Source organism: Terrapene carolina, unplaced genomic scaffold (assembly GCF_002925995.2).
Source record: "Terrapene carolina triunguis isolate 2854851 unplaced genomic scaffold, T_m_triunguis-2.0 Scaffold69, whole genome shotgun sequence".
NCBI classification, from domain to species: Eukaryota; Metazoa; Chordata; order Testudines; family Emydidae; genus Terrapene; species Terrapene triunguis.
In genome coordinates this window covers 6,927,457-6,950,384 of record NW_020664420.1, presented here as the reverse complement: position 1 = coordinate 6,950,384, position 22,928 = coordinate 6,927,457, and the positions used below count along the sequence as shown (strand labels likewise).

General features: G+C 44.0%; 1 protein-coding gene across 1 annotated transcript in view; it reads left to right on the top strand.

The window, feature by feature from the left end:
* The window catches only part of LOXHD1 (lipoxygenase homology domains 1), a 279,511-nt gene that overhangs the window by 138,449 nt on the left and 118,134 nt on the right, over positions 1 to 22,928 (top strand). Inside the window, exons 18-23 of the mRNA XM_026649217.1 lie at positions 3,680 to 3,834; positions 8,052 to 8,212; positions 15,421 to 15,497; positions 16,340 to 16,536; positions 16,933 to 17,125; positions 18,943 to 19,103. Coding sequence (XP_026505002.1) covers positions 3,680 to 3,834; positions 8,052 to 8,212; positions 15,421 to 15,497; positions 16,340 to 16,536; positions 16,933 to 17,125; positions 18,943 to 19,103 — 944 coding nt within the window. The remainder of the gene's footprint in view (positions 1 to 3,679; positions 3,835 to 8,051; positions 8,213 to 15,420; positions 15,498 to 16,339; positions 16,537 to 16,932; positions 17,126 to 18,942; positions 19,104 to 22,928) is intronic.

Here is a 22,928-nt window from a genome sequence, read left to right as displayed (position 1 = left end):
TAGTTAAGGTTAAAACCTTCTTTCTGTTTAAAGCTCAACTGTTCTAAGTGCTCTAAAATCCATATGGTTAATCAGATTGCCTTGAAATTTGGTGTGCCTTATGGGGGCACAGGGTATGGTCAGTGAACTATATTTGGGGCCATTTGACTAAGGGGTTCCTGAGATACAGCCCCCAGAAAAAAACAGCTTGTCTTCAAGTTGACACATTCTGGCAACGTGTTTTTGTTGTTGTTGTTGTTCACAAAGAGAGGTCAAATCAGGGCTCAGATAGTCATACTAGGATCTCAGATACATGAGGGTGACCACAACGGAGTGCATGGCATCAACAGTCTCGTTGGAGGAAATAAAATCAAAACGTTATTTCAAAAAGAGTTTACTTCTCCATTTAGGCATGCTAAGTCTCATGGGCTTATTTGTATGCCTAGTGGATTACTATCTAGAAAGACACATTTACATCACAATACCTGGGTGACTCTGAGGCCTGGTCTACACTGGGGGGGATCGATCTAAGTTACGCAGCTTCAGCTACGTGAATAACGTAGCTGAAGTCGACGTACTTAGATCGACTTACCATGGTGTCTTCACCACGGTGAGTCGACTGCTGCCGCTCCCCTGTCGACTCTGCCTGCGCTTCTCATGGCGGTGGAGTACAGGAGTCAACGGGAGAGTGCTTGGGGGTCGATTTATCACGTCTAGACTAGACGCGATAAATTGATCCCCGCTGGATCGATTGCTGCCTGCCAATCCGGCAGATAGTGTAGACATACCCTGAGGGTATGTTACAGTCATTGAATTTGAGCTGTGCCTTATGTATTCTGAGTTCAAATCCAGCCAAAGGCAGAAATCTGAAGTAAAAGAAGCAGCATATTGCTCCAATCTGCCCCTATCAAAGGGGGGTACTTGTTTTGGGGACATGTTATCTGAATACAACAGAATAATCAAATGGTGCTGAAACTATTTTTGGAAAAGAAAATTAAGCAAGCAAATGATGGTTTAACAGGGAGGGTGATGTGGGGTAGAAGAGTAAGTGGGAATGGGGGAGCTGGGTTGGGGGATCAGGTTGATGGGGAGGGGATGGGGACTGGGGCAGTGGGAGGAGGAGGTGGGACACTGGGAAGGTGGACATGAGGGTGAGTGATAAGGTGACTGGGGCAGGATAGGGGCAGGGGTGCTTGTCAGCCCCACATTCCCCTCCCATGTGTGTGCCATGATCTGGGCCCCCGGAGCCTATCTACACAGGTATAACCCCATTTCTTGCTCCCATCGTGTGAGCCATGTTCTGGAGGGGGCTTGTCTATCGGAGGAGTTTGAGTACCCTCTACTTATTTCCCCATGTGTGTTGGAATATGGGAGTCCCTGTCCCTGGAGGAGTCTGAGCCCCTCACCCAACCCTTCTATATGTGTGAGTCAGGATTGGTGTTTCCCAGACAATGGGAGCTGCAAAGCCAGCGCTTGGGGTGGAGGCAGCGTGTGGAGCCCCCTGGCTGCCCCTATGCATAGGAGCTGGAGGGTGGACATGCAACAGCTTCTGGGAGCCGTGCGGAGCTTCGGCAGGCAAGGACCCTGCCTTAGCCCTGCTGCACCGCCAACCATACTTATAACTGCGGTGCTGACCAGAGTCGCCAGGGTCCCTTTTCAACCGGACGATCCGGTCGAAAACTGGACACCTGGCAACACTACATACAGCCCCAGTAAAAACAGAAAAACAAACACCCCTCCCTAGCATTTCATTAAGTGCATAGCCTCTAGCAACTTTGAAGTTTGAAACCCACCCTGGACAGAAACTTGAGAATGATCTGTAAACATCTGGGAAAATCTGCCTCTGTCAAGATTCTTGTTTGTTTTTGTTTGTTTGGAATTTTGTAATTTGTTGGGGTGGGGGGTTGTTTTGTTTTTGAGAAATGTAATCTGAGGGCAGCAGGATAGTCAGTAGGTGCTGAAACTATGTTTGAGAAGAAAATAAATTACACATGCAACTGCTCACTGGGAAGGGAGGGTGATTAGTGGTGCAACCGTAGCAATGAGGAAGAGGGGTTTGGATCTATAGTGAAGGATATAGCGTATTATGGGGAGGGGCATACATGGGAATGGGTGGCAGGGGAGGGATGTGGGATTGGGGGACTCTGGTAGATGGGATGGGGAAGGGATAGAGTAAGTGAGAAGGGAGACAACAGGAGGGGAAGCAGAAGAAGTTGGGTGTTTTTAGGGGGTGCAGTGGGGATCTGTCAGCCTTGAATTCTCCCCTTTTATGTGTGTGCTAGGATCTGGAGGAGCCCTACCCTTCTGCAGGGCCCCTCTCCCTGCCGGTTGTGTATCCTGAGACGTGGGGGACCCTGCTCCTCTTGGGGTGTGTGAGCCCCTCTCCCTGCCCCTTCTTGTGAGCTGGGATCTGGGGTTGGGAGGGGCTGAAGGTGACACAAATGTATAGTTAAGGGACCCATCACCCCTGGGGGAATGGTCAGAGTGTGTGTGGGAGGGTCCCGGTATGGAGCGGGGGTGAACTGGGTGAGCCAGGGACAGCTGGGGAAGAAATGGGTGAAGCGGGAACAGGAGTCTGAGCTGGGCTTGGGTATTGGGTAATTTGAGTGAGGGGCCCAGCTCAATGTGCAGCTCAGGCTACATAATCAAGGTAACATGCAGCCCTGCAGTAAGCTGTTGCCTGTCGCACCACTACAGGGCAGGAGACTGCCAGGATCAACTTCTTATGTGTGAATGGCTTCTACAGGCCAACTAATGTACCATTCCGTCTTCGCCTGGCTGTGGTGGGGCATGTAACCTGCACCCGGCCTGCACCTCTCTCAGCATGCCAGTATAGCTATGCTAGCGTGCACACTGGTGGCCAGAGTCAAGGCTCTGCCCACTCCCCACCCCATCCTGCCCATGTGTACTGCAGGGGGCATCACAGTTCTGCAGAGGCTATATCTGTCTCTGTGCTTCTACCCATGATGGGGTATCCAAGGCAGGGAAGTAAATGGGTGCCTTAAGTCCCTTAGTCTCCTGTACAGCTGCACGAGATGGGCTGCTTTGTCCCTTTACTACCTTTCAGTGGGGATGATGATGTCTACCTGCCTCACAGGGATTGTTGTACGAATTGATTACTTTGCAAACTCTTGCAAGGTGCCGAGCTTCATGTAGCTCAGTAGCAATTGTACTGCATACAGGTGAGTGAGTTTGTTTGCACCTCTCTTTGGTTAGTTTTGAAAATCTGTTGTTACAGTCTCTGGCTCTAACTAGCTCACATGTATCTTCTCGAGCGCTTCCAGGTCACTCCTGTAGCTGGTTGGCTGGCTTGCAAAGAATGGGAAAAAATAAAAAGGAAGCCTAAGGCTGGACTCTCTCTTTCTAAAACGTATCAGTCTGTTTATTGGTGGGTTTGAAGTCTCTTCGCCCTGAAGCTCTTTCTCAAGTTTGCAACCAACTTTCCCTTCTGAATGCTTTGGTAGCGTGCAAGAAAGGGGAACCAGAGCTGGTATTTATACTTTGTTTTCCCCCCCTTTTTTCTGTAGCAATGTACTGACTTGCGGCATTAGTAAAGTAAAAGTCAATATATCCGCAAAATTACAAAGTGAAAGTTTGAGCAGTGAATCAGAATGTTTGGAATTAATTATGGAAAATGAAATAAATTTCAATTGCAATAAATTGCATTCTGAAGTTGCTTTATTAATTTGTGTCTTCCCAGTGATAAAGTACCGGGTGACCGTTTGCACCGGGACAGTAAGCGGAAGCGGAACAGACGCCAATGTCTTTGTCAATCTCATTGGGGACCAGGGAGATACTGGGGAACGTATCCTCTTCAACAGCATAAACACCATGAATAAATTTGAGAAAGGCAGTGTAAGTTGGCACCGTGGCCCCTTAAGCCTGTCTGAGCATGCTGCTTAAAACGTGCGACGGTTGGCAACTAGCTGAGCTCCTTTGGCAATGGGGTTGAGGGAATGTAGTTTCTAGGACTGTTTAAAACGTTGTCGATACCATCTTGAATCACAGGAGCTACATGTTGTACTGAGGCATAGGAGCAGCTGCAACCTCAGGAGATTCAGCTGCAAGCTTGGCACTGATACTCCTTGGGACAGTGGGGGTCAGTGGAAAGCATGTGCATGGCAGAGGTGTCCTGATAGGTTTTGAGTGGAGAGGGTTAGGTGAGGAGGATGGCAAGAAGGAGGAGTGCCCTTTGCTTGACAATGTCTGGATGTGCATGGTCTGGCCACCCCAGAAGAAAGACAGGAGGCAATGGATGTGGAGTACCTGGTAACCAATTGTACAGTGCAGGTCATCATCCTTTCCTTAATCATTTCCACATGATCCCCAACTAAGTCCCAGCTATCCTGCTGCTGGGACCCCTCCACCCTCCTCTCATAAGAAGGGTAAGGGCGCTATAAAAGGCCGGTGGGTCCAGCTCCCCACTGTATGAGACACAGGAACCCCAATCCCCTCTTACTCAGCTCCCTTAAGGGACACTTTCCATCATATTCTTTTCCAATCTATTTCATCTGATAACCATGGTCCCTTCCATACTGAGTACCTGCCCTGGACATCCACCACAACTTTTACATACTCAGTGGCATTAGTTGCATGCCCCTGCTCCACCTCACATGGTCTCAGACCTGCTGTGAGGAAGGTGAGAAAACCCACCCTGCCTTGGCCAATCTGGCAGTGAGGAAAAAATTCCTTCCCAGCGCCCCAAGGAAAAGGGCAACTAGTGTAATGCCCACAGTGGGTCAAGAGAGGGACTGGTCCTTTTGCTATGTGAGCCCAATGCAGGTAAAAAAGGGCCTCCCCAGGGCTGCATGGGATATAAATACCCCTGGCCTCCACTCTTCTGGTCAGCAGGAAGGGCAGAGCAGTTATCTTCTTCTGACCTGGCCCCAACTGCTTCCTACTCTTCCTGCCCATGCCTGTAAGCTTTTCCCTACCTCCTCACCCATTATAGGGGCAATGCCCCTTGTCTTTCAGCTAGCTGGACAAAGACTCCCCCCGCCCCCACCCACATGGAAGACTGCAGTGAGCACATTCATAGCATCCTGTAAGGAAGCGACTCTCGTTTTGGTCTCTAGGCTGAACGTTGACTGTCGTGATGGTTTCCTGGAGAGGAAGAATTCTAGGAAACTCATCAGTCCTCCAAGAATGAAAGACAGACTTCCCCCATGATCTGATGTTGGGGAGAGCAGGCTATTTGGGCAGGGGAGGGAAGAGCAGAATGTTGCAGGTAAAAGTCAGAAATTCATTATAAGACCAAAAGGGACCATTTGTGAGAATCTAGTCTGACCTCCTGGTTAACACAGGCCGTAGAACTTCCCTGAATTAATTCCTGTTTGAACTAGAGCACCTCTTTTAGAAAAACATCCCATCTTGGTTTAAAAATTGCCCATAATGGAGAATCCACCACAACTTTTGGTAAGTTGTTCCAATGGTTAATTACCTTTCCTGTTAACATTTGCAGCTTATTTCTTCAATAAAATGTTTCCTCTATATGCTTTATTCTCATTTCCACCCCACTCGCATTGCCACACCAAATTTTCATTGTCTTATTCATGCAGTTATTTTCTTGTCAGAATATCATGTGTTTTTCTGTCCTCCCTGGAGGAGTGTGAAATGGCCAGGGATGGACACTGTGCACTGATTCTGTGCAAAGCATAGAATAATAGAAAGACTCAAAAGTAGCTAAGGCCAATGCATCGTTAACTAGCAAATAATGCACTGATCTGTCCCATGGGGTCAACCTACTTAATATGCATTCAATTGTGCCTAACACTTTAGATTTCTGGTTTTCAGTTTAAGCTGTTAAAAGCCAGGCATGCATCTCTAAGGGAAGAATTTGAGAATCTGATCAGAGAATCACTCAAATTCGCCATTTGTGTGTGAATTTTTTTTTAAGACATTTTTAATTAAAAATTTTAAGTGGCAAGAAAATGCAAATAGGAAAGGTGAGATTTTCAAAATTGGCCATTTAAATTGTGACTGCAAAATATACATTCACAGATGGGACCTGATTTTACATTTCTAGAGCTTCCAAACTCCCACTGAAATTCTTAGACGTCACAGGGCGTTTTGGGGGCTCCCTGGATGCAGAACCGAGCCCTTATTGTGTCTACAAAACCTGTATTTGTGCACACAGTTGGCATTTGCATGGCAGGATGCATAGCTGTGCTTGAAAACTGTGTATGCAATTGCATATTTACTCATGCAAATGTGCATTTTGCAAGTGTAATATATGCACATACATATTTTTTCAGACCCTATTTATAGGCCCAGTTTTGAAAAGTAGGCCCAAAATGTAAGAAGAACTTAAAAAATATGGGATGATTTATTCCGGTCTACAATGTAACAATTTTTTAAACTGGAGGAAAAGTTACCTCTTACCAAATAATAGCAAAGCAAGTCTCATTTTTCTGTTAGTTGGAAGCCTGCTTCTGTGGTGTTCCAAAATCATCATCATCATCATCATCATCTTAGTTCATTTCAGCCAGAAACATATTTTAAATACAGATAATAACTAGTTTCTGACTTATAAAAATGATTTGTATGGCAATTTGCATGAAATAAACAGTGGATAATAGCAAAAATAAATTTTTGAAATCCTGCTCATGCTGTAATAGCAGCCAGACTATATAAACTAACCTGGGATGTATTAAAGAATAATTGTTCTTTTGGCAGGGTGAACTGAAAGCTGGTGAGTGAAACAGAAAGATCTACAGGGCTTAACTCTGACCAAACAGAACTTGTCCATTCAAAAAAATGCACTAGTTTAAATAAATTTAATCAATTAATCAATCAAAAATTAAAAATAAATAAAAAACAAATAAAAATAAGTAAAAATAAAAAAGTGCAAACCTCTAATCTAGATGCATTTAAACCAGTTTAACCCTAGCTTATATTAGTTTAGCTCAAGTGGGTAGTTTACTGATGCAAGCTAAACTGATGTAAGCAAGGGTTAAACCAGTTTAGTTCGTATATATTAGCAGGTTGCACTGGTGTAATTTCATTGACTTAATTTATACCAGAGTATGGTAAGCGCTCATTTATTTACACCAGTGTATGGTACGTGAGCTCAGAATCAGGTCCAGCATAGCCAACTTCATTAAGTTAGGTCAAACCTGCTAGGTTTTGATCAGTGAATAGATATTTGTGAGTCTGATCCTGTGACCCTTTATTATGTACGTAATTTTTGCTTACACAAGCACACCCATTATTTTTAACACTTAAAAGTTCAGTAGTATGTTTTTGCTGCCTTTTTTTGAAAGGACAGTTTTGCTGAAAACTTTTAAAACATATTTTGAAAGTAGTGGCTGATATTTTTGTAATAATCTTTCTTGGTTGGGAAAATTTGTCACCCTCCTAACCCTCTATCTGGGCATTAATGAAGACAGGCTACCAGCAGCAGCAAATTTGTGCTTTCTGTGGACAGAAGAGACAAATGCACCACAGCACTATGTTCCCTCCAATTTTCTTCTGCCTAACAAGGCATTAAAGCAAGGGGCACTTGTAATTGCATCAGGAGCATGGTAAACTACAGTGTGTATATGTCTGTCTAAGGTACTTATATGGCCTCCATTACTGGAGTATCTGAACACCTTACAATCTTTACATGTATTTAGCTTCAGAGTGCCCCCCTGGGATGAGGAGGTACTATCTCAGTTTATAGTTGGAGAATTCGGGCAGAGAGAGACTAGGTGATTTACCCTAGCTCCCCCAGGAAGTCTGAGGCAGAGTAGAGAACGGAACATGGGTTTCCCAGGTCCCAGGCCAACACCCTTAGAACTGGACCATCCTTCCTCCCTACTAGGATGAGGTATGAGACTATGGGTAGGAGTAAGCACCCAAAAGCTCTGGCCGCCGTTGCTTTATCAATCCCACCCAATGAGGCTAGCACAGATGTTCTGGTTTATTCTTTGGTAAATTAACTTGAACTTAATCCATTCACCTGCTTCTGAGGGATCGTCTACATCCTGCAGCTCTGGGATTGGTTTGATCGCAGTAATAAATGCTTGTGTTTCATTTTGTTTCTTAGGAGCCATATTGCCTAATCTTGTTTCTTTTTCTCTCTGCCAAAGGCTGATGAGTTCTACATTGAAGCTGTGACTCTGAAGCAGGTGAGGAGGGTGAGGATAGGGCATGATGGCAAAGGAGGAAGCAGTGGCTGGTACCTTGACAAAGTGATAGTGAGGGAAGAAGGGCAGCCAGAAAGTCAGGCTGTGGAATTCCCATGCTACAGGTACTGGAAATGATGCTCTCAAATTATGCCTTTATTTATTGATTTGTCACACTTTCAAGAGCCTAATTACTGTTCAGGGCTGGAATCTTCTGAGCTCATCTAAATCCTGCCAGATAATTTTTTTGCTTGGCCTGAAAGCAAAATGTGTGGATTGGGAGATTAAGTATAATATTGCCCTCTCCTACTAAATAGGCAGCAATCCGAAGAATAAAGTTTACAGTGATTAACCCAATGGTGCTGAGGATTTCCCAGAGACAAAATGCCACCTTCCAATGATGAAACCAATGTTAATTCAGCCTCCTGGTGCAGGAACACTCTCATTGTTACTGAAGCCACCTAGTTTTGTTGCAGATGTGGAGCCTTCGTCTGCCCTCACATGCATGTCCCATGGTCCTGAGAGCTGTGGCATGCTAGTCTCTTGTTGGGAGTATGCAAAATCAATAAGATGCTGTCATGAAAACTCACCACTTGAACGGAAGTGCATATTGCACAAGGGCGGGTGGGGATCGTAGAGAAAAGGGCCGTGACTGTGCCATCCAGGCAAGTTACAAATGTATTCTTCTCTTTCCTCAAGACAATAAGTGGCCGAAAAGAAGGTGCTGTAGCTGAAGCTTCCCTTGGAGAAGTTATAGCTAGCACTCATTTTCACATCCTACACACAAGTGCTAACCAGTATCTGCCTCAACGTGAAGAGTGCAAATAATCAATAGCTAGGTGAAAACACAACAGACACAGCTTTAACATAGAGTCCTGGGTCCTTCAAATCCCACCTTTCTGTGCAGAGGATTTCACGCTTTGCAGGGTGAATTCCACTGAATAATAATGAATTCCTGTTTTTAAAAAAATAAGGCGCTCTCTTCCCACAGGACTGGTAGAATTTTATATACTAATCTGATTATTCTCAAATTACCAACAAATGTAAATCCACTGGGTCTGATTCTGATCTCATGTCAGTATAACCAGCAATTACTCCCCAGAAGTGAGTGTAAAACAATGTGAGCTCAGAATTAGACCCACTGAATTACTAAAGCCACATCACATAACGGAGAGCAGAGCCAACTTGCCAGTGATGTAGAATTTGACATGAGATGCAACATCACGTTCATTGTGAAAATTGGTCAAGTTTCCAAATTATAACCTCCTTAATCACAAAATAAACCCATCATGTTATGATGTTTCCACTTTTTAATACCCATTTAATAAGTTAACACACAATATGGTAACCAGACAGGCATTGACTTGGACATGAAATGTCCACATTGAGAACTGTTATGCTGAGTATCTTCAGAGATCCTCACAAGTCTAGCCATGTGATACATCTAGCTCACATTAATGACTACTTCTGAATCACCTCATGACTGAAGCCACTTAATTAATGGCCTTCATCCACCATGGGGTGAAGATCCTGTTCTAGTAAGGTTACAGTAAAGCACTTGGCCCACCATCCAGTTGTGATAGAAAAGATTTCATTGCCCGTTAAAAACAACAACTATAAACAAGAGGCTGGAAATTAAGACCTGACTGTAGAATATCCAGCTTGCATATTCAGCCTTCACACCATGAATCATTGGATTCTGCTCTTCGTGTGTTTTCCATGATCTGTTGTCCAAGTGAGACCATTGTCACTCACGTGGGTTGTTTTGCTGTCCTTGTGCCACCATTATCCGTTCCTCTCAGATGGAAATGGTCACATGACCGACAGAATGGGAGTGAGTGGAGCACTGTTCCTATCACTGCCTCTGGTGCTTGCGTCTTCTGCAGGATCATGAGAAAGTGGAGCAGAATGACAGTCTACAGTTGTCGTGGAGGCTGGAGGTATCTGAAGGCAAAGGTGCTCACCCACTGCATCCTCCATAGGAATGAATAAACTTGTCCATGACCTGCAGCGTTTGGATGCTTCCACTCCTGCTGGCCAGGGATACCTCCAATTCCCTTGCTGCTCTGGATATCATTCAGAGGGGCCTGCTCCTCCAGGATACAGATACTTCTAGAAACTTGGCGAGGAGGAGCAGCCCTTCCTTAGTGAGCCAAGGCAAGCATGTGGTAGTGAGAGGTTAGAGACTACAGTTCAGAAAGCCCAGAGGAAGCATCTGTCTCAGTCAATCTGTTGCCAGCTGGTGGATATGTTGTTGTACCCATCACCCTTCTCTTCTGTGGCCTGATCACCTTCAATTGTTACTATAGCACATTGACAAAGTCCAGGGGAAATAATTTTCTTTCTGCTGGGTCCTGTTATTTAGGACTGGTCCAAGGACATGCGCTGAGCTCAGCTGCTTCTGCTGTGATCCAGCGCAGCCAGAGCACAAAATACTTTCTCCCAACAGGAACAGATCATACTGGGGCAGAAAATGCTAAACCTTCTCCCACCGATCTGGATGCACTGAGATATAGGATATAATTCCATTGTGGGGTGCTGGTTACACAGCTCTCATGATTTCTGATGCCAGAAGGACATCAACATGGATTTCCCGTCCATGTAACTCACTGAAGTCTGTTTTGTTCTTCTCATTTATATGCGTAAACATGTGGCTAAGATTTTTTTAAATTTAAAAGCTTTTAACAATAAGCATTTATGTAGCACAGGAGGAACATCCACTAATTAAATCACAACAGTCCTACAAGGAGTATTAGCAAACTGAGGTACAGAGAAACGAAATGGATTAACAATGAGTTTGCGTCAGAGCCAGGAATAGAATCCCGGAGTAATGTCTCCCAGTCCTGTGCTTTAAACTACCAAAATAGTTGCTGTGAAGAAAATGTAATGGCTCATAGTTATTCTCAGAGTCAGTGCATTAAAAATGCTCCTTTGAAGTACATTTCCAAGAGCTCTGTGTAAGCTCAAAAGCTTGTCTCTCACACCAACAGAAGTTGGTCCAATAAACGATATTACCTCACCCATCTTGTGTCTCTAATATCTGAGTGTTCTTTGCAGAGTGCTAGCTCATCATTCAGATGCCTTGAAATCTTTTATGACTTTCTGACATTAGAATAATTCAGATTTTTTCAAAGTGAATCACTGAACCATTCAGTGCAATGACTGAAGCCATCTGTATATTATAAGTATCTTACCATTTGGATGCTATAAACATAAATAGTGCTAACAATAAAAAGGATAGGTGAAAGGGTTGAATAAAATAAGAACCACCTTTCCCACCCAAACCTAGAACTGAACCTATTTTGAGGATCAAAGCTTAGGGTTTTTATTTTTCGTTTTCATTGTGGGGCTCAGTGCAAAGCCAGGAACGGAGGAGTTGACAGCCAGTAATATCCCCGGCAGAAATGAAATGGAAATCAAAGACAGCCCAATCTCATGTTAGGCCAGATCCTCAGCTGGTGTAAATCATTATACCACCATTGAAATGATTTTATACCGGCTGGGACTATGGCTTGATATTTCTAGCTCAGCTTTGCAGACCCAAGAAATCTGAATATTTGTGATAAGCTTTGGATAAGTGTCCAAACCTGACCCGAATCTCTGAACTTCCTGTGGTTTTCACATCATTGTGCGTTTTGTAAATATTTGTGCAATATGGGATTACAGAACACATCATTTTAGTCTGATAGAGTGTGTGCCGCTCAGAGTGGTACCAGAGTGAGGTATGTGTATGTTAGAAATATCTAGACAGATGTATATAAACTACCTAGGGATTATTGATGATTTTACATTGCAAACCAAGTGCTTCTACAAGTACTTTGTACAACAAGTACTTTGGCTGTTAGGTCGAATGAATGCTATTTTAAATGGCCTGATGTGTTTAGAATGTGTTGATCCATTAATGCCATAACCTAGTTGACATCATTCTAAACCTCGTTCATTATACATAGAGTTCTTTTGCCCCTCCGAATTTTTGCAAACCTTGCTGCTGAGCATGGGAGGCATCTTGAGCTTGACGTACAAGGAACAAATATATAGATACAAGTGCTTTATGACGTTCCATTGTGACTTCCGTGGAACAACATTCAAATGGCACCTTGTGAAGAAAAGGAGAAACAAGAATGTGTTTCAAATCAAAATCACTCATCTCTCATTATTCACAAGTCTTCATCTTGCGCTGCTTGAAGGGATGGTGTCTTTGCCACAGCCTGCTGTTCTCTTGGCTAACACAAGATTGGGCAATGGTAGATGCCTTAAGTCATTTCTCTTGGTAGTCTATCCCCATCTTACTTTTCACCAGCCTGTAGCAAGCTTTCCACACCTGATTTAAACTCTTCCTTGCCTCTTCATCAGTAGCCCCCGGCAAAGAGCGAAGCTCTTCTCCGGAGAAGTCTTCCTTCATGAATTCCCTTGCAGCACTCCCTTCTCCACCAAGGAAGCAGTTAATATTTGCTCTTCTGCACCCAAAGCTCTGTTTCTTGTGGAAGACATTTTGATTCTCTCACCTTGGCTCAGGAGGTGTCCTTGGATTCACTCCATATTGGGTGATTGCACCAGCAACAGTAAAGGATACAAAAACAACCACATATACACCAGCAATGGAAGAAGCAGCTTCCAAGATGACTGATGCTAGATTAGTACAAAAAGCAACTGGCATAAAGTTGGCCATCTCAGGGGCTTCTCTCGTCCTGAAGGGCATTCTGAATTGAGAGGATTGTGGGGTGGGCAGAAATTAAGTTCTGTTTTCTGGCGGTACCCCATTTAAGTTCCATGTATGCAGAGGCATCTTGACTTTTGTGATGACTTAATCCCCTAGTTGTTGGATACCTGTCCAAGGATGGGACCCCTGAATCATCAAGGACTACACGACACACAGGTACTAAGGATCAGTTGCAACAGGTAAAAAAAACCCCAAACCCACGACTAATACAAAGACTTCCTTCCATAAGACACATGTTCTGAGACGCTCTTCATGTGTCCTCCGTACTCTCCACGCTTGGCTCCAATTCTTTACATCAATCTCTCATTCTCCAACACAGATAGCTGTGCTTCTATAACCCTACAGTCCCTCTCACTCACCACCGAGGGCGAACATTGCACCTGATAACCTACCACAGTGTTAAACTGATATTTCTTCATGCTGATATAATTACCGCTAAACCTCTCCAACACACATGGCCACATGTTTTATGGAGTGAAAGGGAAGAATACTGGGTAGATTACATACCCGACAACCAACAAAAGATTAGTGGGGAGACTGGGGTGGGGGAATGGCATTACATGTGTCTCTTTTCTGCATGCTTCCGTGCACTTAATATTGTTGCAAAAGCCTGGTGGCTATTTCATGTTCCCCTTATGAATTCTGGCCTACAGAATATTCCTGGTGCTCTTGCCAACTCTGAGTTTTGCTTCATGTTTGGTGTTCCTGCATACTGCTGTTTCTTCCGCATAGCACCTATGCTGATATTATTTCCGTGTGCAGGGATGGGAGGAAGGAGATTCTAACTCTTTTTTTTTTTCAGATGGAGGAAATTAGTACCTGAGAAAATAAAAAAAAAAAAAAATAGCAAAACTGGTGGGAAAGGGAGTTGGTGGCTCAGGATTTGGCTCTGGATCTAGGGTGACCAGACAGCAAACGTGAAAAATCAGGACAGGGGGTGGGGGATAATAGGCGCCTATATAAAAAAAAGAACCAAAAATCATGATTGTCCCTATAAAATCGGGACATCTGGTCACCCTATCTGGATCCCTTCACCTCTAGGTCACCATTCAAATCCAGGTGGTAGTGACTTTGAAGGCGTTACAGCTTGATGACTGTTTGGCCTATGAGAAATGAGAAGATGGCCTCATTCTCATTGTTAGTTGACATTTGTTCACATTCCTAAACCACTGCCTCATGGGCTTCCTTGTAATGGCAGTCTCAGCAGCAAGGCTGAAGATTGACTATGATGGAAACTGAACTCCCCCCTCCCTTTGTGTCATGGGTAAGGATGGAGCACGTTGACGGAGGACAGCGTGGGGAAACTTGCGCTGCTTCTGCCCCGCACTTGTTCAGTGGCTAAAGAGGACTTCAGCCTCCAGGGCTGTCAATCTGGCACTTCTCAACAGCACTGTCGTCCCTTTGAAAAGTGCTTTATGCAAACCAATTAATGTTGTTGTCGTTCCCCCCCCCCCTTTCTAGTTTTGGAAATCATTATCAAACTCCTTTCTCTACCAGGGTTTTAAATAATCTCGGTGAAATGTCCAAAGTTTCTCACTTGTTCTTTGTTCACCCCAATTGGTTCAAAACAGTATTTTTAGCTGCAGGGATGAAGCAGAGTAGAAAAATGAAGCTGGGTAATTCAGAACATTAGTATAGCTCTTTTGTGAAATCAGCTCTGATTACCTGATGCTAGATGGTTGAAAAGGCCAGCTTAGACCTGTGTGGGACAAATGAATCTAGAATGATACTTTTAACAACATCTAACACTTTGAAATAATTTGTGCTACAGTCTTCTGCTCAGGGACGTGCAAATCTCTGTGAATACCAATATCTGTATTGAAATGATTATGATATTTTTTTTTCCTTTTGGCTGTAATTTCTTTCTCCTTGGGGTTAAAGGAAACAGCTCTTCCTTTTAAGTTTAAGTTTGAGTCCACAGTTCTATTTGCAACAGATCTCTCTCCTTAATTAGCCTAATGATTTGCTGTTACATGAATGATGTGATGCAAATATATTCCTCCCTCCCTCCTGTGTTAGCACTCAAGGGTGAAGCATGCTACTTCCACAGCACATCCGGCTCTGGAATCAAGAGGCAAGGTCCAATAATATAATTCAGCTCTTGTCTGGTGAAGGAGAAGTGTTTCCTGGTTACCCATAGACAGCATAGGATGAAAAGCTAAAGGAATCGGCAGTCATAAGAAAAGATGTCAATAGCCTTATCTGATATTATTGTCAGAATAAAAGACAATAAGAATTTCCAGATAATGGGCAAGATTTTCAAAAGGCCCAGGCTCCCGGTTTGCAGGAATGATTTGTATCTGCTGAATTTACACCTTCTATTTAAATGCAAATGTGAGTCACAATAGATGCACCTCTACCTGTGTTGCAAATGGAAGATGGACCTTTTGAAAATATTAGCTCTTCGAGAATTTAGACTAATGTGTGACTGCTGCAGGGTTAGATCACACTCATGAGAACTAGGTCTCGTCTTCTTCACAGATGAATAGCCACCTAAAAATGTCACTTTATCTACACAGTGTTACTTTTTGTTACATGTTATATTTGTCTGGACCTTAAAAACCCTGAATGTGGTAAATATTAGGAGATAACTTACTTTTATTTGCAAACCAGATGGCTTGACAAAAATGAGGATGATGGTCAGATTGTTCGAGAGTTAGTACCGGCTGGGGATTCACCGATCCTGAAAAGTGAGTTTGGTCTGGGATAAAGAAGGCTTTGGGTCGGGCTATTTATTTATTTTTAAATCAACAGGAAAACTACAATATTTATACCAGTAACATCCAAGAAATGTGTGCTGAGCCATATGGGGGGAAATCTGTGATCTTTAAATCCTAGTTTATGACTGGAATTAATTCACATACAAGAGGATGACCGCCACATTTTTGTGTAATGGAAAGAATTTAAAAACATTTTTAAGAATGGCTTGTTTTGTATGACTAGAGATTGGATCCTTAAACATTTGCCTTCTGTGCAGGGTGAATTCCATTGAATGACACTGAATTTCAGCCAATCAAAAATAAAATAAAATAAAAAAGACAAAGATGACAACCCTCCCTTATAGGGATTTTAAGGCACCAGGAGTGTAATTTCCTAAAACATTGCTAAATGAGAACAAGAACATAGCTCTTAGTAATTATTTGGCATGCAAAAATAAATAAATAAATAAATTTAAGAGTGGCTAAAATCAAACTGTAGGCATAAAAGTAGATAAAGCTACTTCAGTTTCTAACAAAGTTTACTTTTTTCATGTTTTGGTAATAATCTAACCCTGTGGGTCTGTCATCAGACATTCTCAGTCCTTTTATATATCTGTTAGGGTTTTCACCACTTGTACAGCTGGTGAACACATCTCATAGGTTCATGAGCTCCTTCCAGTCTGCTCCTCTGGGCAAGCCTCTGATGCAAATGTTTCCAAGTCTCTCTGATTCATGCTTGTGCTCTGTTCTAATTTGCAGCAAGCTTCAATGATTCAGGATGAACTCTGGCAGTGCATCATGTGTCTGTGTTGTGTACATTAATATCTCTTTAGATGTCAGCTATCACATCAGTGTGAAGACAGGAGATGTTCCTGGAGCCAGCTCAGATTCTAAAGTTTTTATCAAACTGTATGGTGAAAAGGCAAACACCAGCAAGGAGCCTCTGTTAGTTTCTGATAATGACCTAGGCAATTACTTTGAACGTGGGCGTGTGGATGAGTTTATTTTAGAGACACTGGATATTGGAAAGGTAAGACTTAATCACAAGTGGGTCAGTATTTTATGCCAGTGATTTGTGTAATAATCAGCACAGTACTAAGGGAACTGCTGCACTGTAAGAGAATCTGACCTTTGGACAAAACATTACAAACCACATTTTCAAATAGGCTGCTACAATTGCAACTAGGGATTTTTCGTAGATACTGGTTTGCACATGTAAGGGAATGTTTCCACATGCAGTGTGGCTCTCTGCCTGCCTAACTGTCCAACTTGCATGTTTAAGGGCACATTGTATGTTCACAAGCCAATACATATAGAAAAGGTTTGCATGCACACAGTGAAAGAACAGAACATACCGGGGAAGTAGATTTTTATTTTATTCAGTAAATGCCTTCCTTGTTCCCCTTGCCCCTTTTTGCTTTTCAAGATCAACCGACTTCTGATTGGACATGATAATGTAGGGCTCCGATCTGGTTGGTTCCTGGCTAGTGTCCAGATCACAGTTCCTGTCCATGGAAGGCAGTACATGTTCCCATGCAACCGATGGCTTGACAAAGACGAGGCTGATGGGAAGGTGGAGGTGGAGCTCTACCCAAGTGAGATTGTGTCCATTGAGAAATGTGAGGGAGCAAAGCGTTTGTTGTTATTATTATTATTATTTATTATCCGTATTACCGTAGTGTCTAAAAGGCCCAGAGATGAAGCAGGACCCCATTGTACAAACCCAGAAAAGACAGTCTCTGCCCCAGTGAGCTTACAATCTATGTATAAGACAAGAGAAAACAGATGGATACAGACATAGACAAGGAAACAATGATACAATATTGGTCAGCATGATAGGCAGCGGTAGCAGCACACTGTTTGTGAAAGTAAATGGTAAAGCCCTGTTGCTGTGGTCATTTACAATCAGATGAGAAAAAAATGAAAAAACACAAGGAAAAAACACTGTAGGGTTTATTCTTGCATGGACAGGGATATTGCTGAGATGATGTAATAGGTTGCCTCCATCTCTGACTTCTGAGATTCTAGGAAGAACCTAGGCTATGGCCAGGCTCAGTGCAGTCAGACACTGGGTTTCCCTGGCTGCAACATCAAAGCATCTCTTTGCTGACCTGCAGCTCCCATGCTGTTCCAGAGCGGCATCCTCACACAGCTCTTCCAGTTCATTACAGTCTTGACTTGCAACAGCATCTGAATTTCCAGTCCCTAGTCTCTCTTGAGAGAAGTTTTATGATAGATATGAATGAAGATCCATTCTGGTTTTGACTGACATCGGTACATTAATTTTCATTTCGAACCAAGATTAAAAGTTGACCTCGTGTCCCAAGGAGGAAAAATGTAGTGCATTTCCCCATGGCTCCACATAGCTCCCTCCCCACTACTATATTATGGAGAGGCTCTAACCTCTCCATAGTTAATGTTGCAACGAGGTTCCATTTTTAAGGCCCTATTTTAGTAGCCCTCTAACTTTGAGTTGGGAGATTCACTTGACCTGACAAGCCAGTGGTCTGATGGAGAATATTTTTATCATCTGCTACTGGACAGGGTCAGACTACTTTTCTTGAGTGAAAGGAAATTCAGGATCTGGTAAATGACTCCTCTTGCATTCTCAACCAAAGTATTCCCCTTCAGGGAAATGTATATAGGTCCGTTGTCCAAATGGGGTAACAGCAACAGCGTTTCTGAATGACTGGCCAAGAGTCCATATGGGAAGTCTGTGGGTGGTAGACGTTTGGGGTATGTCTATGTTGCAGCTGGGAACAAGCCTCCCAGCCTGGATAGACAGACTTGCACTAGCTCCATTTGAACTAGTGGGCTAAAAATAGCAGTGTGGATGTTGAGGAGTGGGAACCTGAGTCCAAGGTCGCCTGACCCCATAGGTCTGAGCTCGGGCAGCTGATCCAAGCCACTGTGCAGGATGCAACATCCACACTGATACTTTTAGCCTGCTAGCTCAAACAAAGCTCGAGTGAATTTTTCTACCTGGGGAGGCATGCACCCAGCTGCAGTGTAGACATGCCCATATTGTATCCACTAGATCATTCAGACTGATCTCTGAGTTTGGCTACTTGTAAAATTAGAACATTAGACAAATGATAATGTTTAGCTAGTGTTTGGAGTAGATTTTTAAAGCTATATTATTAGACACATTTTTCAGGTGGTTTTACCAAAGCAGAATGTGTCAGAGACATTTCTGGGAGATACCCTAGCCTATTGAGATAGATAGGCATTGGCTATTGCCTATTGAGATAGGCATTGGCTGTGGAGCCATGAATTTTTTTATACATGATAAAAATATTCTATGTGTATTATAGATAATAATTTTCATCTCAAAGCAATTCTATGCATTTCACCATTAGCAAACTCACCCCAGAATTAAACTAAGGAACTTTGTGTATTAACTCCTCCATTACATTTATTTTTTCTTTTGGAATAGTGGTAAATTATGAGGTGTCTATAGTTACGGGGGACGTGCGGGCAGCAGGCACCAATGCAAATGTCTTCATGCAGCTTTATGGCGAGACTGGCAAAAGTGAGTTGATCACCTTGAAAAGCAGGTCAAACAACTTCGAGAGGGGAGCAACCGATATTTTTAAGGTACGATGAAGGCAGCCTTTACTGTTTATCTGAAGGGAAAGAAATGAGAACCAAAATAATGTACTTTTAACAAAATGGCAACGCACATTCACTTTTCAACATTCCTGCTCGATTGGCTTTTGCACATCATGAAAAATAGACTAGTCTCCCTTTTAGGTTTCCATGCACTAGTATTTAGGATGCGGGCACTGTAGAAGAAAAGAAATATTCATTTTAGCTTTGCAAAACATTTGTAAACCTATATCTTGGCCTTGATCTAGTGGCATTATCCCTTATGTTTTAATTAAGCTTTTGTATTTAATCGAAAAAGCATGCATGACATATTGTCATGCTTACTTTAGAATGTGCCATTAGTTACACATGGCACTTGTGATAGAGATACACATTATTGGCTCAACCCTGCCAATCCTTGCTACTGGAATTACTACTCTTTGTTCCGTAGGAAAGAGTACTCCGATTGTGCTAATAGTACTAGGGGTGATGCAGAGCCATGTCATCCCATGAAGCCTGCTGCTTTTAAGGGCATCATATGCTTTTCTGTACTTTATCTGTTGAAGGTGCTAACAGTACCCTCCTACCATAGTATCTGAGCACCTTATGATGTCTCTACTGTATTCTTCCCTGACCCCTCCCCACCAGGGTTTGGAAGGGCAGTGCTATTATCCCTATTTGCAGATGGAGAACTGAGGCCCAGAGAGACTGAGGCCTGGTCTACACTAACCCCCCAAGTCGAACTAAGGTACGCAACTTCAACTACGTGAATAACGTAGCTGAAGTCGACATACCTTAGTTCGAACTTACCGCGGTTCAGACGTGGTCCACACGCGGCAGGCAGGCTCCCCGTCGACTCCGCGGTACTCCTCTCGCCGAGCTGGAGTACCGCAGTCGACGGCGAGCACTTCCTGGTTCGACTTATCGCGTCCAGACCAGACGCGATAAGTCGAACCCAGAACTTCGATCCCCAGCCGCCGAACTAGCGGCTGGGTGTAGACCAGCCCTAAGGCCTGGTCTACACTAACCCCCCAAGTCGAAGTAAGGTACGCAACTTCAGCTACGTGAATAACGTAGCTGAAGTCGACATACCTTACTTCGAACTTACCGCGGTTCAGACGCGGTCCACACGCGGCAGGCAGGCTCCCCCGTCGACTCCGCGGTACTCCTCTCGTTGAGCTGGAGTACCGCAGTCGACGGCGAGCACTTCCTGGTTCGATTTATCGCGTCCAGACCAGACGCGATAAATCGAACCCGGAACTTCGATTGCCAGCCGTCGAACTACCCGGTAAGTATAGACCAGCCCTGAGTGACTTGCTAAGGCCACACGGTAAGTCTAGTGGAGAAGAGAATTGAACCGGGGCCATCTGAGTACTAGGCACGTGCCCTAACCACTGGGTCTCAGTCAACCTGGGCCTGGCAATCAAAGAGTTAGTGCAGGAACTGCTGGCCAATGCTGATTGGCTGCCTTATAGCACCTGGGAGAATAAAAGAGCTGAGGGTCGGGGCAGCTGCCAGAGGAGCAAGGTGGTTAGAGAAAGAAGGTCCTGCCAGCAAGCTGGTGAGAAGCCTCCCCTGGGTAACAACAACCCAAAGAAGGGCAGATCAGAGGCTGCAGAAGCCTACAGACCCAAGAGAGGAAGGAAGGAGCTCAACAGGGGAATTGTTGAGAACTGATTCTGCCTGCCTGGGTTCAGGGCCCTGAGCTGGAATCCAGTGAGTGGGTGGCCTGGGTTCCCCTACCTACCTCTTAACAGAGATTTAAGAACCAAAGGGGGTTCCAGGCCTCTTGAGGACAAGGACCAGATAACCTTTGCCAAACATGAGGGGAAGGGGGCAGGTACGCTCCAGTGGGACAAAATTAATGTCCTTGCCTCTAGAATAGGTCAATAGAGATTCAGACAAGAAGGGCGGACTGACCACCTGGTTGGTCTGAGCAGACTCTGTGCAGTGCCCTGTCTGGCCAAAGGGGGTGCTGACACAGTGGGGCACTGTCCACAGGAGGTCAGAGCAACTCAGTCGCAGCCCCTGTGCTATTCTGAGCACAAGGCGGCAATTCAGTGCAGTCCTGAAACAGGCCATGCAATGGAGGGCTAACACTTTTTAAAGGAAGTAAATAAGAACACTTAGGAAGTCCTGGATAATTAATGACTTCTTTACGCCTCTCATAAGAGGGAGGCAGCATGGTCCACTGGATAGTGCAACGAGATCAGTCAGGAATAGGCTGATGTGTGTGCTGTCTCTTTAAGTCTATTGAAGGAAGCCAGGCAGAAGGGAGGGGTAGGTGGGGAAGGGTCTAGGCACAAGTCCTATGGTGAAGCAGAGTGAGGGATAAAATGTTTGCTTTGTTCTAATAAAGTTCCCTGTTAAGTGTTGAGAAACTGACTTGTTCAGTGATTCTTTACCATTGTCACATTATGCCTAGTACTTTTCCTCAGTAGATCTCAGAGCACTTTATAAAGGTTGGTGTCATTATCCCCATGTTACAGATGGGGAGATGTAGGCACAGAGAGGTTAAAGTGATTTCCTAAGGTCACCCAGTGGCAGAGCTGGAAATAGAACCCAGGTGTCCTGGGTCTGAGGCCAGTACTCTATCCACTAGGTCACACTGCCCCCGTAAGATAGAGATATGCATTCCTTTCTGGGGTCTGCCACTGCCTTGCTTTGTGCGTTTGCACGGCTCCGTTAACCTCTCTCGGCCTCCATTTCTTCATCTGCAAAACAGGGACAACTTGTTTGAGTGTTTGGAGGTCCTTGAATGACCAGCACTTTATAAATACACCTCTACCCCGATATAACGCTGTCCTCGGGAGCCAAAAAATCTTACCGTGTTATAGATGAAACCGCGTTATATCGAACTTGCTTTGATCTGCCGGAGTCAGGGCCGGCTCCAGGGTTTTTGCCGCCCCAAGCAGCCACCCCCCCCCCCTCGCAAAACAAAAAACAAACAAACAAACAAAAAAGCCGCGATCGCGATCTGCGGCACTTCGGCAGGAGGTCCTTCGCTCCGAGCGGGAGTGAGGGACCCACTGCCGAATTGCCGCCGAAAAGCCAGACATGCCGCCCCTCTCTGGTGTGGCCGCCCCAAGCACCTGCTTGGTAAGCTAGTGCCTGGAGCCGGCCCTGGCCGGAGTGCGCAGCCCCCCTCCTCTCCCCCCCTGGAGCACTGCTTTACCACGTTATATCTGAATTCGTGTTATATCGGGTCACGTTATATCGGGGTAGAGTTGTACTTATTGTTTGTTATAGAGACAAGGGCGATGAGGTAATATCTTTTATAAGACAAACTTCTGCTGGTGAAAGAGACAGGCTTTTGAGCTATACAGAGTTCTTCTTCAGGTTAACATATTTCACAGGTTAACTACTTAAACTAAACATTCTGTCTGTTCCATTCTGAGTTCGTTCCCCAGACCTGAAGAAGAACTCTGTATAAGCTCAAAAGCTTGTCTCTCAGCAGCAGAAACTGGTCCTATAAAAGATATTACCTCACCCACCTTGTCTTTCTAATATCCTGGGACCAACACAACTACAACAACACTGCATATATAATTTGTTATAACATTTCAAATACCAGCTGTACATTCATCTGTTTCTAAAGTAAATGAGCTTCCCCTGACATATTAAATCTTACAGATTTTTATAAATCTTCTATGTAGATCACTCTATTTACATAGCCATGATTGTTTCCTATTAAATGCTTACACAATTTGAAAGCCTTAAGTTTAATGTGTTACCCATTTTCTGCAGTTTTCCAAGTACACAAGGTAGAAGTTTGAAGCATTAGGAGATGAAGAATCTCTATCTTTCCCAGTATTAATATTTACAGGAAGATAT